Source organism: Egretta garzetta, unplaced genomic scaffold (assembly GCF_000687185.1).
Source record: "Egretta garzetta isolate BGI_Z169 unplaced genomic scaffold, ASM68718v1 scaffold548, whole genome shotgun sequence".
NCBI classification, from domain to species: domain Eukaryota; kingdom Metazoa; phylum Chordata; class Aves; order Pelecaniformes; family Ardeidae; genus Egretta; species Egretta garzetta.
In genome coordinates this window covers 167,002-181,848 of record NW_009260502.1, presented here as the reverse complement: position 1 = coordinate 181,848, position 14,847 = coordinate 167,002, and the positions used below count along the sequence as shown (strand labels likewise).

The window sequence follows — 14,847 nt, the reverse complement described above, 5'->3', positions numbered from 1 at the left end:
TTAGTTTGCATTGCTGATGCTTTCTCTATTTCTGCCTATGTAGGAACATAATTTGATTTAAAGGTAACTAATAAAAATTTGGGTACACTTATATAAAAACCTGGTACTTTACATGAAAATTTTATATTGCAATCATATTGGGTCATTGAATCATAAAAAAAAAAAAAAAAAAGAAGAGTAAGATTAGGCTAACATTCTCTTTATGTTTTCATTCATCATTACCTGCAAAACCAAAGTATAAGTTATAAAATAAGCACCTTACCAAAATTAAGTTCAAAAATGGAAGCTTTTGGTCTATCCGACTGATTACAAATTTTTGAAGACTATCATTTTGCTATGATTTTTGTGCTAATATTATAAAATTTTGTGAAGTGAAACAAAGGATTTTTTTTTTTTTAATGGAGGCCCTCCAACATTCCAAATCTCTGACACAAAAATATACAAATCCCAAATCTTTTTTTTAATGAGCAATTTAGAGGATTTGGTGGCTTGGTTTGGTTTGGTTGTTTATTATTATTATTTCTGGTTCACCTTCTGTAATTATTATTGGAGATTTTAAAGACTGAAGCTGAATCACTAGGAGTTTTATAGTCTTCCATATCAGAAAGTTTTGCAAAATGTACAAAAAACTAAAAATGGCCAGCCAAAGCTTTGAAGGACCATCTCTTCAATGGTCCATCACGCAGCATGGAATTATTTTTTTTTTTTTTACTCCTGTTTAAGTGAAGCATTGTCACATTTTGAAATCATACTTAGCATTGCAACAATAAATACCATGTAGGAAACATATTTTTTGTTAATCTTGGGTACAGAGTATCACAACTGAAGTTTCAAACTCCTCCACCCGAAAATCTGAGCATATGTCAGCATTGAGACAGACACTATAGAAAGAGACTATGAATTGTAACAGTTCTATCTTTTTCTCCCTACACATTTTGGCTATCTATATGGTGTTAAAAATCCTAAAAATGCTTTGCCCTTCAATGTCTTTATCCAAGACCATAAAAGTGATTGCAAAAGAGTACATTAGCTGTCACAGCTGTTGTTGACCAACCTAGAAACAAAAGGTACAGATGAATAGAAAACATTCTTCAAGAAAACACAATACATGGCAAAGTCATAAAGTCATGCACCTGCATCTCTGAGCTCTCCGTTCTGCATCCTATTCCATACATGAACTGCCTTACTAAAAGATCCCATTAAATAAGGACCTTAAGTACGCAACTTCTCCAGCAGCGCAGTGGATTACTGACCTCTACAAGGACTTACTGTCCTTGTACCATAGCCAGGAGAAAAATATTACAAGCAGGTTACCAAAACAATAATGTTCAAGAGGAAAAGGTAACGATTCCATTTCCTTTGGAACTTTCCCTTCCTTGTTACACAATCCTCCTTGTGGAATTTGCAAAAATTGGGGGTGGTGTTACAAGGCCACGGCCTTTCTCACACCAGAAGACTGGAAAGGGATTGCATTTGACTGGAAATCTTTATTTCACTTCATTTGCTTGTGTAACACTTCTGCCTACGACAAGCTATAATGACAAGTAGTAGGATTTTCAAATGGGACCAAAGAAATTAACTGTGCAAGTCCATTGACAATTTTTCATAGGAACTAAACACCTACATCACTTCACTAGTAGAGGAACTTTCTCAAATTTTTTATTATATCCAAAATATGATGGATGAAAGTGAAATCCAGGGAGTTCAGGGGAAAGATATACACTATCCAGTTTACAGATGATTAGACTAAAATATCTTTTATCTTTTTCTCTCCCAATTTCCTAAACAAAATTGTTCATAAGAATAAAACAAAATACCACATTCCATTTTAAAATTACAGTTTTTATGGGAATTTTTTTCAAGCATGGAATGCAGAATCTCTTGTTCCTTCATTACAGCAGCTGTCTATCATACTGTGTCCTATATCCATGCCTGTGCCATTTGCTCATTTGCTCTCCTCATAAACCTTGGTGATCTCTTCTTGTTTGGAAATCAAAGGAAGTTCAGTGAAAGCTGCTATCAATTAAGCCTTTTGTTCCAATAGATACTGCTTGTACTTTATTTGTATATTTTGACCAACAGATCATTCAGTCAAATGAATTCACCTGAAAGGGACTTATTTCACTGCTAGTATGTCAACAGGCAAACACTGTCAGCATTACTACTCAGGTGGTTTTTTTCAGAAACTCAAGAGGATAGAATTATTGCCTTTAATACTGATCTCTTTAAACTCACTCTTCTCACTATACTTAATAATATTTTTTAAAATTTAAAATATAAATAGAACAATATGTTCCGTAACTTAAGACTGTGTTTTTATTCAAAGTAAACTTGTTTTTATGACTGTCATTCTGTTCTCTGTCATTTGACTCTCATAGTGTACAATGCATTAAATCATAGAACTGACTCCAAATGCTCAACATACACAACTCCTAGTGAAGCAGATGAGAGAAGAGGCGTTCAGAATCCAATGAGAATAGGAAAAGAGTGAGCCCATATTTAAAAAAAAAAAAGAAAACAAAAAAACCCAACAAAAATCCAAATGTCAACATTATTTCTTTTAGTTATAATTCTTGCAATCATGAACAATAAAATGCTGTTAATTGTCTACAGATGCCCATGTTTCACCTAACTTGTAGCCAAAAATTCCTTTGAGAATTTTTAGCAAGAAAAAAGAGATGTAACTCACTGGAAAATTGTAGCCTAATTAAGAAAACAGCAAGCAACAATCTGTTAATACATAGTTCTTTTAAGATACAGATAATGCTACGTTAACTAAGTTATGAACTGCTACACATTTACAGGGAGAGAAAAATACAATTATCGCAGTGCTAACTTGGGTGGACAGCCTACAATTTTTGACTGTGTTAGATAGTGTTAGCAAGAAGAAATTGCAAATGAAATCACATTTAGGGTCAAATGCAATAATTCAAGAGTAGCTTTAGACCTTCCCCAGCAAATATTCAAGCGGGCAGAATTCATAACAACTTTAATTACCAGCTCTATAAAAACTCTGTCTCATATTTACTTTTCTCTCTTCTCTCTGCAGAAAACCGCATTTTGCACAGTGACAGATGAAAATTAGCAGGTTCTTTTCCTTCTGAGAAAAGTTTCCTTTTGCTTTCAACATGTATTTCAATTGTATGTATGACTTAGTGTATTTTTTTAGTCCAAGCTTTTGAAAAGGCTACAGTTTCACAAAGAAATGCTTTCAAATGAAAAGCCAGTGGCTAATAGCAAACAGCACTGAAGAACAACTGCATTTTAGAATTCAGTCCTGCACTCAGTAGGGCAGGTTCTTAAGCAGTGTAAAACTGCACAGCTCTTATCACAGTGATGCCACACCATTTTACACAGGCTGAAAATCTCATGCTGGTTTTGTCAAAGAATGCATGGAATAGGGTCATATTTTTAATATATCTTTAGTAAAGACTTAACTGCAGCAATCTTCCAAGCACCCTTGAAAACCTCCAAAACAAATGTTGAGATATGTAAAATAAGATACACAACAGTAGATGATAGGAAAAACAGGTGAGCTTTGTATTCTTCTCCTCCATTCTCCTAACTCACAAGTTATGCAGCTGTGACTCATGCACAGTAAGCCAAGACAGTTCACATTTTTCAGTACTAGTAATGCTGGACATCTGTAAAAATTCTTTTAATGGAAATACATTTTAAGGGCATGAAAATTCTTCCAGAAATAGGCTTACCTCTTCCAGAGCAAGGTAAATTAGAATTTCCTTGGCATTTCTTAGCACTTTCCTCAACTGACAATGGACAAGAACGTGGATGTTCACACTTCTTCCCAGTCCATCCTTCCTTACAGTCACACCTTCCACAATTACACTGTCCATGACCTTTACAACAAACACAATTAAAGATTAGCCTCCATACTGATGATAGGTATGAAAACCTCATAATTAGATGAACTTTATCAAAGTTGTGGTTTCATTAAATAATCAGACTGGCAAAAAATACAATCAATTTACTATATCTACTTTTTCTGAAAATAGCCCTGGTCTGTCATTCCATTGGAGCCATATTTCCTTTTAATTTTTTTTCTTAAAGGATGTTTTGCCATTTGGCACACAGTCCTCATGTGAAAGGGTGGAATGGAGGTTACAAATACATATTTCAACACTGTCTGGAAAAGTGGGGCTGTCACAAGGCAATATTTCATTTACCTTTCTGTTCTTCTTTTTCTACCACAGTTGCAGCAAATTCTTTAAGTAATATGTCAATACGATCTTTTATCTACTTGCAGTCAACATCATCCACTAAAGACAAGCAATGTCACACCAATTCCAAGTCTCAAACCAGTGCCTTCTATTAAATAGTCATGTGCAAATAGTAGAATACTGGACATAATCAATTCTCATTTCAATAGGGCAGTTGGATGTGGTTTTCACATCTCATTAGCTGACTTGACTCTTCCTGAACCATATCAGAACATAGCAACATAAACACAACGTTCACCATGCAAGTTGAGGTGAGGAAAAGCAACTGAACTCCATAGAAACTTTTCTGGAAAGTTTCTTTAAAAAAATGTGATACCCAAGAAGTTAGGGGTGAACTTAGAAAGCCATCCAAACAATCTATTATTTCCTCTATATGAATGCTAACATGTACAGACCAAGAAAAAATAAGCTAGTTGCCTAGCTCCCTTCATCATGAACCTAATGCTCTTTGCATAAAGAATTCTATGATTCTGTAAAGCAGTGGGATTCTGGCAAAACAAAATGTTCTTTGAATGGGTTGTGGAAAGTTTGAGCACCAGCAAAAAAATTCCTTCCTTGCCACAAAATCAAATATTTTTTTCATGAGTTCTGATAGCAGGTTAGATCTTCTCACACAATTTTCACATAGTCATCATTCACTGGACACAGGACCCCAAAGTGTTGCTCTGATGTCCACTTGTCTATCCAGGTTCTTCTTGAAAACCATAGCAACACAGATTTTATATGTCTTTCTAACCATACTTACATTTTAAGACTAGCTTATATTATATTTCTCAAACATATGCATTTACCAGTTCACAAGGAGAAAATGGGAGGAAGCAGGCTTTCTACGAATTATCAGAGTAGTTCCCAGAATACAAGTCTTACCAATTTCACAAGAATAACTTTTCTTCACATTAGTTACTTGTTTTCCTTGAAAAGTGTTAAAGGCTTCCTCTTGTTCAGAGGGTAGATTTAGATTAGGAAGAAATACTTTACTGTGAGGGTGGTGAGATACTGGAACAGGTTGCCCAGAGAAGTTGTGGAAGCCCCGTCATTGAAAATTTTCAAGGTCAGGTTGGACGAGGCTTTGAGCAACATGGTGTAGTGGAAGGTGTCCCTGCCCATGTAAACATGATTTCCTATAATTTCAATCTGCTACTCAGGACAATACAATTTCCTGTCTCTACCTGTTAGGAAGGCAGAACAAGACAGGAAAGGTTTTACATCAGCTCTGTTTTAAGAGAGCTGGATTATTTTCCCTGATTTTACTAATCCCTCTTGGATTCATCCTAAATCAATTCACAAATAATTGTGAGAAAAATGAGGATATTTTGCAGGCACACCTAATGTGTGCACACTTTGTACACTGGGTAAATTTATTTCACATAAACAAATAAAAAAGTTGTCCAATTACAGTTCTGCTGGTAAATCTTTGATTCAATTGCAGATTCTGTCTACCACAATAAACCAAAATTAATACTTATGCATCTTGTCCATTTCTGAAACAGGACAAAACAGCAGGACTATAAGACATTGTTCACACTGCTTCACGTGAAAATGGAGAGTTTCGCACAACCTATTTGAGGAATGCATGCTTGGATGGACAGCTAAGGCTAAATTAGGCTGTTCTAAAACATAAGAATAAGAAGTAGTAATAATTTTTTTTGCTGATTAGATAGAAAAACTAGGCTATACTTCAACACGCATTTTAGTTACATCAAGCAAGCCGTATGAGTACTTCCTTTTGTATCTCTCGCAAGATTTGCTCATTTATAGTTACATCTGTGCAATAAAGAGTACTGTACCAGCCCAACTGTATGAGGTTTAACAAGGCCAAGTGCCAGGTCCTACACTTGGGTCACAACAACCCCATGCAGCACTACAGGCTTGGGGAAGAGAGGCTGGAAAGCTGCTTGGCAGAGAGTGATCTAGGTGTGCTGATTGACAGCCAGCTAAACATGAGCCAGCAGTGTTCCCAGGTGGCCAAGAAGGCCAACATCATTCTGGCTTGTATCAGAAGTAGTTTGGCCAGCAGGAGTAGGGAAGTGATTGTGCCCCTGTACTCAGCACTGGTGAGGCTGCACCTTGAATACTGTGTTCAGTTTTGGGCCCCTCGCTACAGGAAAGATGCATTACTGGAATGTGTCCAGAGGAGAGCAACAAAGCTGGTGAGGCATCTGCAACACAAGTCTTTTGAGGAGTGGCTGAGGGAACTGGGGTTGTTTAGCCTGGAGAAGAGGAGGCTGAAGGGAGACCTTATCACTCTCTACAGCTACCTTCTGAAAGGAGGTTGTAGTGAGGTGGGTATTGGTCCCTTCTCCCTGGTAACAAGCAATAGGACGAGAGGAAATGGCCTCAAGTTGCACCAGGGAAGGTTTAGATTGGACATTAGGAAAAATTTCTTCATCAAAAGGGTTGTCAAGCATTGGAATGGGCTAGCCAGAGAAGTGATTGGGTCCCCATCCCTGGAGGTATTTAAAAGACGTGTAGACATGGCTCTTTGGGACATGGTTTAGTGGTGGGATGGCAGGGTTAGGTTAATGGTTGGACTTGATGATCTTAGAGGTCTTTTTCAACCTAAATGAGTCTATGATTCTTAATCCAATGTCAAATGGCAGTATCTTTCCCCCAATACTGTCCATGCTTTATTACACTCTGCTTTCTTACAACTGTTAGCACCCAGGGCAGCAGCAGCAGCAGCAATGGCAATAATGTCCAGGAAAGAGGGAGTTCAAGCCCTGTTTCAGTGCTGCAGCATTAGCTATAGATGCCACAGGTTTGCTTTAGTCTAAGTAGGTTTGAAACTCTTGTGTTCCCCGTTAAGTACAGAACACATTCACCATGTTGTTTTTTAGCTTTGTATTCTTCAGCTGATGCTGACATTTTGATCAGTCCCCAAGTGCTAAAAACATACTCAGCAACACAATGAGACATTCAAAAATTGACAACATCCCAAAGCCAATCCACCTGTTGCTCTCATGACTGCAGTTCTACATCCTTCCAGCTTATTAATTAAATAAACCTCTATAACCTTTGTAGGTGGCTGGAACAGTAACAAGCAAATTAATTCACTGAAGGTTTTTGGAAATGCTTCTTTTTTTTCTTTTTCCTCATTTTATTAGCTAGTGATTCATCAATATTTATTAAAAAAATAAAACAACGGTTGAGAAACTTTCACTTTATAACAGGCAAAGAAGAGGCTAAGAATTTTAGGTATCATGTTTGTTCTTCTCTCCCTATTACTGGCAACTCCTATGATCTTTCTACAAGGCATCGTTCATTCTAGTAATAGGAGAAGAATATACCACATCATTATTTTCCTTGACGTGACTGCATTCTTCCTATTATTAATTAGGCCAGATCAGAGATCTACAGGACACATTAGAGCTGACAACCTGTAATCTGTCAAGTCCTTTTGAAATCACCTTAATTTGTTTTTGCAAAGTTTCTCTGTGTACAAATGGCATGCTGTGTATTGATCAAAGTCCTTCTCTCCTGCCTAGTATCAGCATCTTTATCAATAACTATACAAATTTGTATGCAAGGTCTTGCTCAGAATCTCAGCTTTTGATAGGTGATACATGGAACATCAGTCCAAATACACTGCAAACCTTGGATGGCAGGACGTTAATGAATTTATAATATAATGCTCTGAAGTAGAAGTAGAACAGAAAAGGAAGATGAAAGTGTTTAAGATGTACGGTCAGTGACGTGCAGCTGGATCATACATTCATATTTTCCACATATTGATGCTCTACTTGTTCACAGGTCAATTGGTATTCTCAGAGTACTGTTTTTCATTAACTCCTTAATTCACTTTTCCTCAAATTTCTTCCTCTCACTTGTCCTCTCCCTGCCATAAAACATGAAATAACAAAATTTGATCTAACAAATTTTCAAATTTAAATTTCCCCACGGAAGGAGATGTATGTAAGTGCTGGTTTTGGGTGAGATAGAGTTAATTTTCTTCACAGTAGCTATTATGGGACTCTGTTTTGGATTTGTGCTGGAAACAGTGTTGATAACACAGGGATGTTTTTGTTACTGCTGAGCAGCACTTACACAGCATCAAGGCCTTTGCTGCCTCTCACCCCACCCCACCAGCAAGCAGGCTGGGGGTGGACAAGAAGCTGGGAGGCGACACAGCTGGGACAGCTGACCCCAACTGACCAAAGGGATGTTCCATACCATATGATGACATGCTCAGCAATACAAGCTGGGGGAAAAGAAGGAAAGGGGGCATGTTTGGATTGGTGATGTGTGTCTTCCCAAGTCACCATTACGTGTGATGGAGCCCCGCTTTCCTGGAGATGGCTGAGCACCTGCCTGCCAGTGGGAAGCGGTGAATTAATTCCTTGAGTTGTTTTGCTTGCATGCACGGCTTTTGCTTTCCCTATTAAACTGTCTTTATCTCAACCCATGAGCTTTCCCACTTTTACTCTTCTGATTCTCTCCCCCATTTCATTTTGGGGGAAATGAGCGAGTGGCTCTGTGGGGCTTAGTTGTCAGCTGGGGTTAAACCACAGCAATATATAATTTTTAAGTTTCAACCATTCTCTAATTTATGTTAAAAGAAAAGAGTATTAGAAGGGAGATAGACACCTAGAATTATTTCGTATTTACAGAATTTTGTTAAAAGGCATAGAAAAAAAGTCATGTTTTAAAAAACTTTAGAAGTGGAAACCTTTTTTTTTTCTTATGGAATTATGTCTTTTAATTTAAAAAGTCCACTCCCCCCAAAAAAGCAGCTAAAGCTTGCTATATTTTAAGCTAGGAAAATGAGAATTGGAACACTAAGGAAGAGCAACATCTGACCCATTGGATGCTTTTGTTATAAAACTACACCTAAGTTCCTTTTATATATATTCCTTACCTGAACAGAAATCATCAGAATATCTATCGTAAACTGCTTTGCAGTTTCTTTCATCACACTCACAAGTATCTCCATGAATATCTCCCCAGTCACCAGTTGGGTCCACATCATGGCATGTGCATTCCCCACATACACATGTGCCTAGGAAAGAGAAAAGGAAAAAAAAAAAAAAAAAAAAAAAAGAGTGCCAGAGATAGATTAACTGAGGAATTCAGAGTAATAGTAGTTTGATTACAGGAATTTACACTTGTGAATTTGTTTCTCTCACAGGAGTGTGGTTTCAAAGCTGCAAATGTTAATCATGAGCATATACACATCTTCCACGATTTAAAACTTTCTATGATTATTTAGTAGTAATACTCTATACAAACAAGTTGGCTTCCTGCTCAAGTTTCTTTTTGCTGTTGAGCCTTGTTAGGAATCAACAGAAAACTCTAGTGCACAGAACAGTTGTAAATCTTTGACAACTGTAATTTGCCCTGACACTAATGACAATAAAAATCAATGCTGTTTAAATGACTTGGGCTTGGGCACAGTGGATAATTAATGATTGTTAAATCATAAACATTTAAACTAGAAGGGAATCCAAATTGTAAACCAGCTGAAAAGGTCTAGGAGGTCATTCTTTACCTTAGAAGAACATCAGCACAGATCTACATGAAAATTATACGTTTCCACTTTTGTCAATATTCAGAGCCACACCCTGTTGTTTACAAAAAGGGAAATGTGAAATATGACAGAGATACTAATTTGGCACAACGTTACTGATATACAAGGAATGCTCATCCTACTTACTTAGGAAAAGTCAGAATAAAAAAAGACAGTTTCCTTATCCAGAAATCCAAATATGTTTCAGGGCTATACACTCACTACTTTTTCTGAGATGCCAGCAGGCACAAAGCAGCAGCCTAACATTACAGATGCATGCAGTTCATCTCCTGGAGAGTAGCTTCACCTTCTGCTACTCCACCAAAGCCTTGTCTTCTTCAGATTACACTGAACAATATAGTGCAGTTGAGGACATCAGGACAGGGTGACTAAAGAGTACATATAGATACGGGTACCTTCTCTAAAAAGAGGTCTACACAATCATGCATGTGTGGGAGTTACATGAAGCAGGAAGAGCTGCTGCCCTGTTTAGTGCTAAAGCCACCAAGACAACCCTCAAGAAATTTGCACCTGATCTTTGATACTTTCGCAATTCAGTGACTGAAGGAGAAGAAAAAAACCCAACAACAACCAAACAAAAAGAACCCCAGAAAATGAGGAAATGCCTCTGGAGAGTGATTAATCCTCCCAGAAACAACTTCAAAGTGAATTTGGATCAGCTGTCCTGGATATCAGAATGCAAACACCATCTCACCAAAGTTGGTGCAAACAAAGCATCTGATCTGAAGACACTTTGATGCTTATTATTTCCAGAATTACAGAAAATTTTTTACTGCTAAAGTCCCAAGACTAAATGAGCCTATATCATCTCTGTTTTTCAGCCAGTCTTCCAATTTCCTCATAATTAAGAGAAGAGAGTTTTCTAAATGCTCTCAGGATAACTAGATGTTCACACTATAGCAGGTTTTGTCAGTAGAGATGATTTTAAGGGAGGTATCTATGTGACTTGTGCTGATGTTCTACTGTAATTATTCTGGACTATTGCCAAAAAAATAACATGTTTTCTTAACTCTTTTTTCAATGAAGTTTTTTTTTAAAGACAAACAAAGCCGCCCGCCCCCCCCCCCCCCCCTTATTTTGTGCTTTTTTTTTTTTTCCAAAATGGCAAAATTAGACAGAAGTATAAGTTAAATTCAAATTCTGGAACTTTGTGGAGATAAAACCGCACGCCATTAGAAATATTGCGTGAAGGCTACCTTTCCAGCTCTGTATGCATTCCACAGCATTGTTACCGAACACTTCTTAGTTGTTTTTTCAGGTTGCAGTGGAAACTAAAAGCTTTCTGTTTTCATTTTCCCTATTCAGTTGTGGGTCCTTGGTCTTCTTTAAGAGTGAATTGACATACAATCCTGTTGGCACCGATCCATTCAAGTAAAAAATCCGCTAATATTTTGTTTTGCAGGATAGGTCTCTCACCAAAGCAGATGGACTAACAAGTCATCCTGCTCAGTCTTACTACAAAAATGAAGGATGAGAACAACTTGGGTCAACTTAATCCAAAAATGGGTGTGGATTTGTGTACATTTATACCTAAACACAGGTATCTACCCACTCACTTGGAAACATATATCCAGATCTCAAATAAGTGAGAACAAACTAGAACCTATCAGCAAACACAGTCTATGTCCTACTGCAGAAAATGCATAATGTAAAATAAAAGCAAGCTATATAAATATGGGCAGGGAAGGAACGTGCAAATGACACACCTCTGTTGCTGCAGATTTTGCCATCTGGAGATGTGCATCTTTTCTTGATCTCCCAGGGGGTGATGTCACACTGGAATTCACATTTATCTCCATGCCAACCAGCCTCACAGTAACAGTTTCCACAGTAACACTTTCCATGGCCTTAACCCAAAACAAATTTGATACAGTGAGAAAGAGGCAATTTTTTAAAATGCATTAACAATTTAACTGTTTTGTTCTTTTCTTTTAAAAACTTTTAATGCTAGACTCAGAATAGAAACAATTTATAGACCGTTATATGCCTACATAAAATAAGACAAAGGATATCTGAATTATACTTTTCCCCAATTCTATTTTAGAACATGTTTTAATTTAATCTAATCAATAAACACTAAGAAAATAGATCAATATTTTTGTTTTTGTAAGCTTAATTTTTGAAACTTTATAGGTAAATTTGGAAGATGGTAAATGAAATAGTTAAAATTTAAGCACAGCTTTAAATGTTAAGATAGGACACAGTTGCATACCATACTTGGCATGTCTAAGAAAGCATTGGGTGTTCTTGAGTCCTTAGACAATCCCAGAAGAGGGATCTTGATTTACTATAAACTGTCTACATTGTATATGGCTTCCCTTATTAGCTCTTAAGAAGATTTTTGAACATGGATAAACCAGTTCATGAAAGAGAAGAATTAGTAAAATGAACTTTTTAGATGTTCATTTAACAAACCACACGTCCCCAAAACATAGTTGGGTCATCTGAGACTGGACGAAACCAGCTTCTGAACGTTTTGATCCTCTAGGGTACTTCTGCCATGTGCTTCAATGACACAGAGCATTTAAATTAAGTAGCTGCAAGTGTTACTAATCTTAAAGCCATAAGTTAATTCTTTACTAGAAGGATCAAGTCAAGATCTTGTCCTTTTTTCCCTCTAGCTTAGCAGACCTGGTTCGCTCTATTACAGTCCGGTCAGCTTATAACCTTAACTATCAAGAGTGCAAATTTAGACCCGTGGAATAAAATTTTTTCCTGGTTTTACAAGTGCATGTGAAATTTTCATTAGAATTGTCTGGTTACATGTCAAAAAATAACAGAAGATAAAAATATCCTCTTACCTAGATAACTACACAACAAAGACAGTCTAAAATAATGCTTATTACCAAAATAATTGTTGTTCTTGAACAGTGAACAAGAAATAAAGGGAAAAATAGTGGAGTAAATTGAATTTGTCTACTGGCAATTTTTGCATATTAAAACATCATTACTGCATTCTTCACTCACACTTGTTTAGTCCTCAAATAAATATGAATTAAACAATATGATTGGCCACTAGCTCTTGCTCTTGACTGAAGACAAAATCACTTCATTAGAGCAAAAAAGCTTTAGATAAAGAAGATCAGGATCAGAATTTCATTTGCTAGAAACCATGATACTTCATTAAAAATAAGCTGCAACTTGATTCCAAAGTTTATGTAACCTTAAATAAAAAGCGATACAGTGAACTGACTGATCAAAATCCAACTGAGGCTGGAAAAGCTTGATACATCTTTGTAACTCTGCCCTACCAAGGAACTGATTTGCTTAAAAAATGCAGTCGCCTTGTGCAAAGATTAAAATGCATGTTATCCATATCTCAGCATGGCATTGTATGCTTTTCCAGGATAAAATCCCAGCTCGCAACTACAGGCTTTAGAAATATGTGTGGAAAGAGAAGCTTCTGCTTTTTTGCATTAGTTTGATCCTCCTGAGTTGGCTTTCTTTAAAGACAATTAAAATCTTCAAGACTTGTCTGTACCTTCAAGGGCAACAAAGGGTATATAGGAACTAAAACTGTGAAAGAACAACAGACACTGATTAGGTTCACCCTGTCTGTGGAGAGTATCCAGGGGCCATTGCCAACTAAGCAGAACTGTGTTGGAACACTGTTTCTTTATTACTTCATAAATAAACCCCAATGATTCCTGTGGTGGAAATCCTGTGGAGGGAAAGACTGCATAGAGGGTATTAAAGGAGGCACTGGGATGGGAGAGAGAAGCTATAACCAGATAGGCATGTGGGGTCTGCTTTTTCTGTGATGAAATTATGTACCTTTGACCTTCAGTTCATGTGCTGTCCATTTTTTTCTGCACAAGGCCTGGTTCCACATATGGTTATGTACTGTAGAGGTTTGTTAGAAAGCAAAGCAAAATCTAACACTCATAACCTATGTGCAGAAACGTCACAGTTTACAACAATCTAACCAAGTCAAGCACACCATTAGTTTATACCTCATATTTACTTTAGAAGGCTCCAAACCTTACATAAGGTATCAGGGCTTTTATACTGATGAATCACAGACCATAGAGACTTTAATCTATCAACATTTTTTTTGTCCTTTTAGATCAGCATACTTTGATTTCTGCATACACATAAAACTAGTTTTTTAAAGAGATGCATCTGGTCTGTTTTGGAATATGGCACCATTGGATGAAACAAGGGGAAATAAAAGCTAAGAAAAACCTAACAATATAAACCAGCAGCAACACAGGTGGGGAAAAAACCTGAAAAAAACAGCTGAAAGGCAATTTACTGAAACTAAATAAATGGTAAAATTTTGTCATATTTGGTACCATATGTAAAGTTTACAAGCAAATAAATAAAATGGAATCATTGGCACACAAAAATTATTGCCCTCCACTCATTTTATTTCAGGCAATTACTGGAAATATTGTATTCTAGTCCTGTATTTGGACTTCAGAGGACCATTCTGTTCACCCTCATTTAAAATCCCTACTTAGTTCTATGCAAAAAAAAGTTCTTTTTTCCTTCAAAGGCACCTAAATAAATAGAATTTATTTTGGTGTCTGTGTAAGGATAAAGACAGATAAAGCTATTTTATAGAAGTACTCTCCTTTTTATACACACACACACACAGAGCAAGCACTATTATCAGAGTATGAATAGTCTAGGAGCAGTTCTGAACCCTCCTGTATGCATACAGACACAGTATGCATGTGGATAGCTTGAAAAACATTTGTAGCACCTTCCAGCTCAAGGACAAGCCTCCCTAGTAATATAGGCAACAACATTTGTAATGCCATAAATGGTGTGTATTGCACAATATTTAATTGCCAGGTTCCTATTTTATAACAAAATGAAAGCACGGTTTGAATTCTGGTTGCTTTTCTATCTATCAGCAGAGTTTATCTTATTCTCTTGCCTTTCCTATCACAGACGAAAATTTTCTTCATTCTTTTCCCTTTTTATCTCCTGAATTGCTTCTGAGCAGTACAGGCTGGGGGCTGACCTGCTGGAAAGCAGCTCTGCTGAGAGGGACCTGGGAGTCCTGGTGGACGACAAGCTGACCATGAGCCAGCAGTGTGCCCTTGTTGCCAAGAAGGCCAATGGTATCCTGGGGTG

The 14,847-nt window shown here is 37.0% G+C and overlaps 1 protein-coding gene across 1 annotated transcript in view; it reads right to left on the bottom strand.

Annotated features, from left to right (window-relative positions):
* Positions 1-14,847, bottom strand: part of ITGBL1 (integrin subunit beta like 1) — a 153,415-nt gene that overhangs the window by 64,697 nt on the left and 73,871 nt on the right. The window contains exons 5-7 of the mRNA XM_009644540.1: positions 11,469-11,609; positions 9,094-9,234; positions 3,711-3,857 (exon numbers count right to left, since the gene is read on the bottom strand). Of these exons, the coding sequence (XP_009642835.1) occupies positions 3,711-3,857; positions 9,094-9,234; positions 11,469-11,609 (429 nt within the window). The remainder of the gene's footprint in view (positions 1-3,710; positions 3,858-9,093; positions 9,235-11,468; positions 11,610-14,847) is intronic.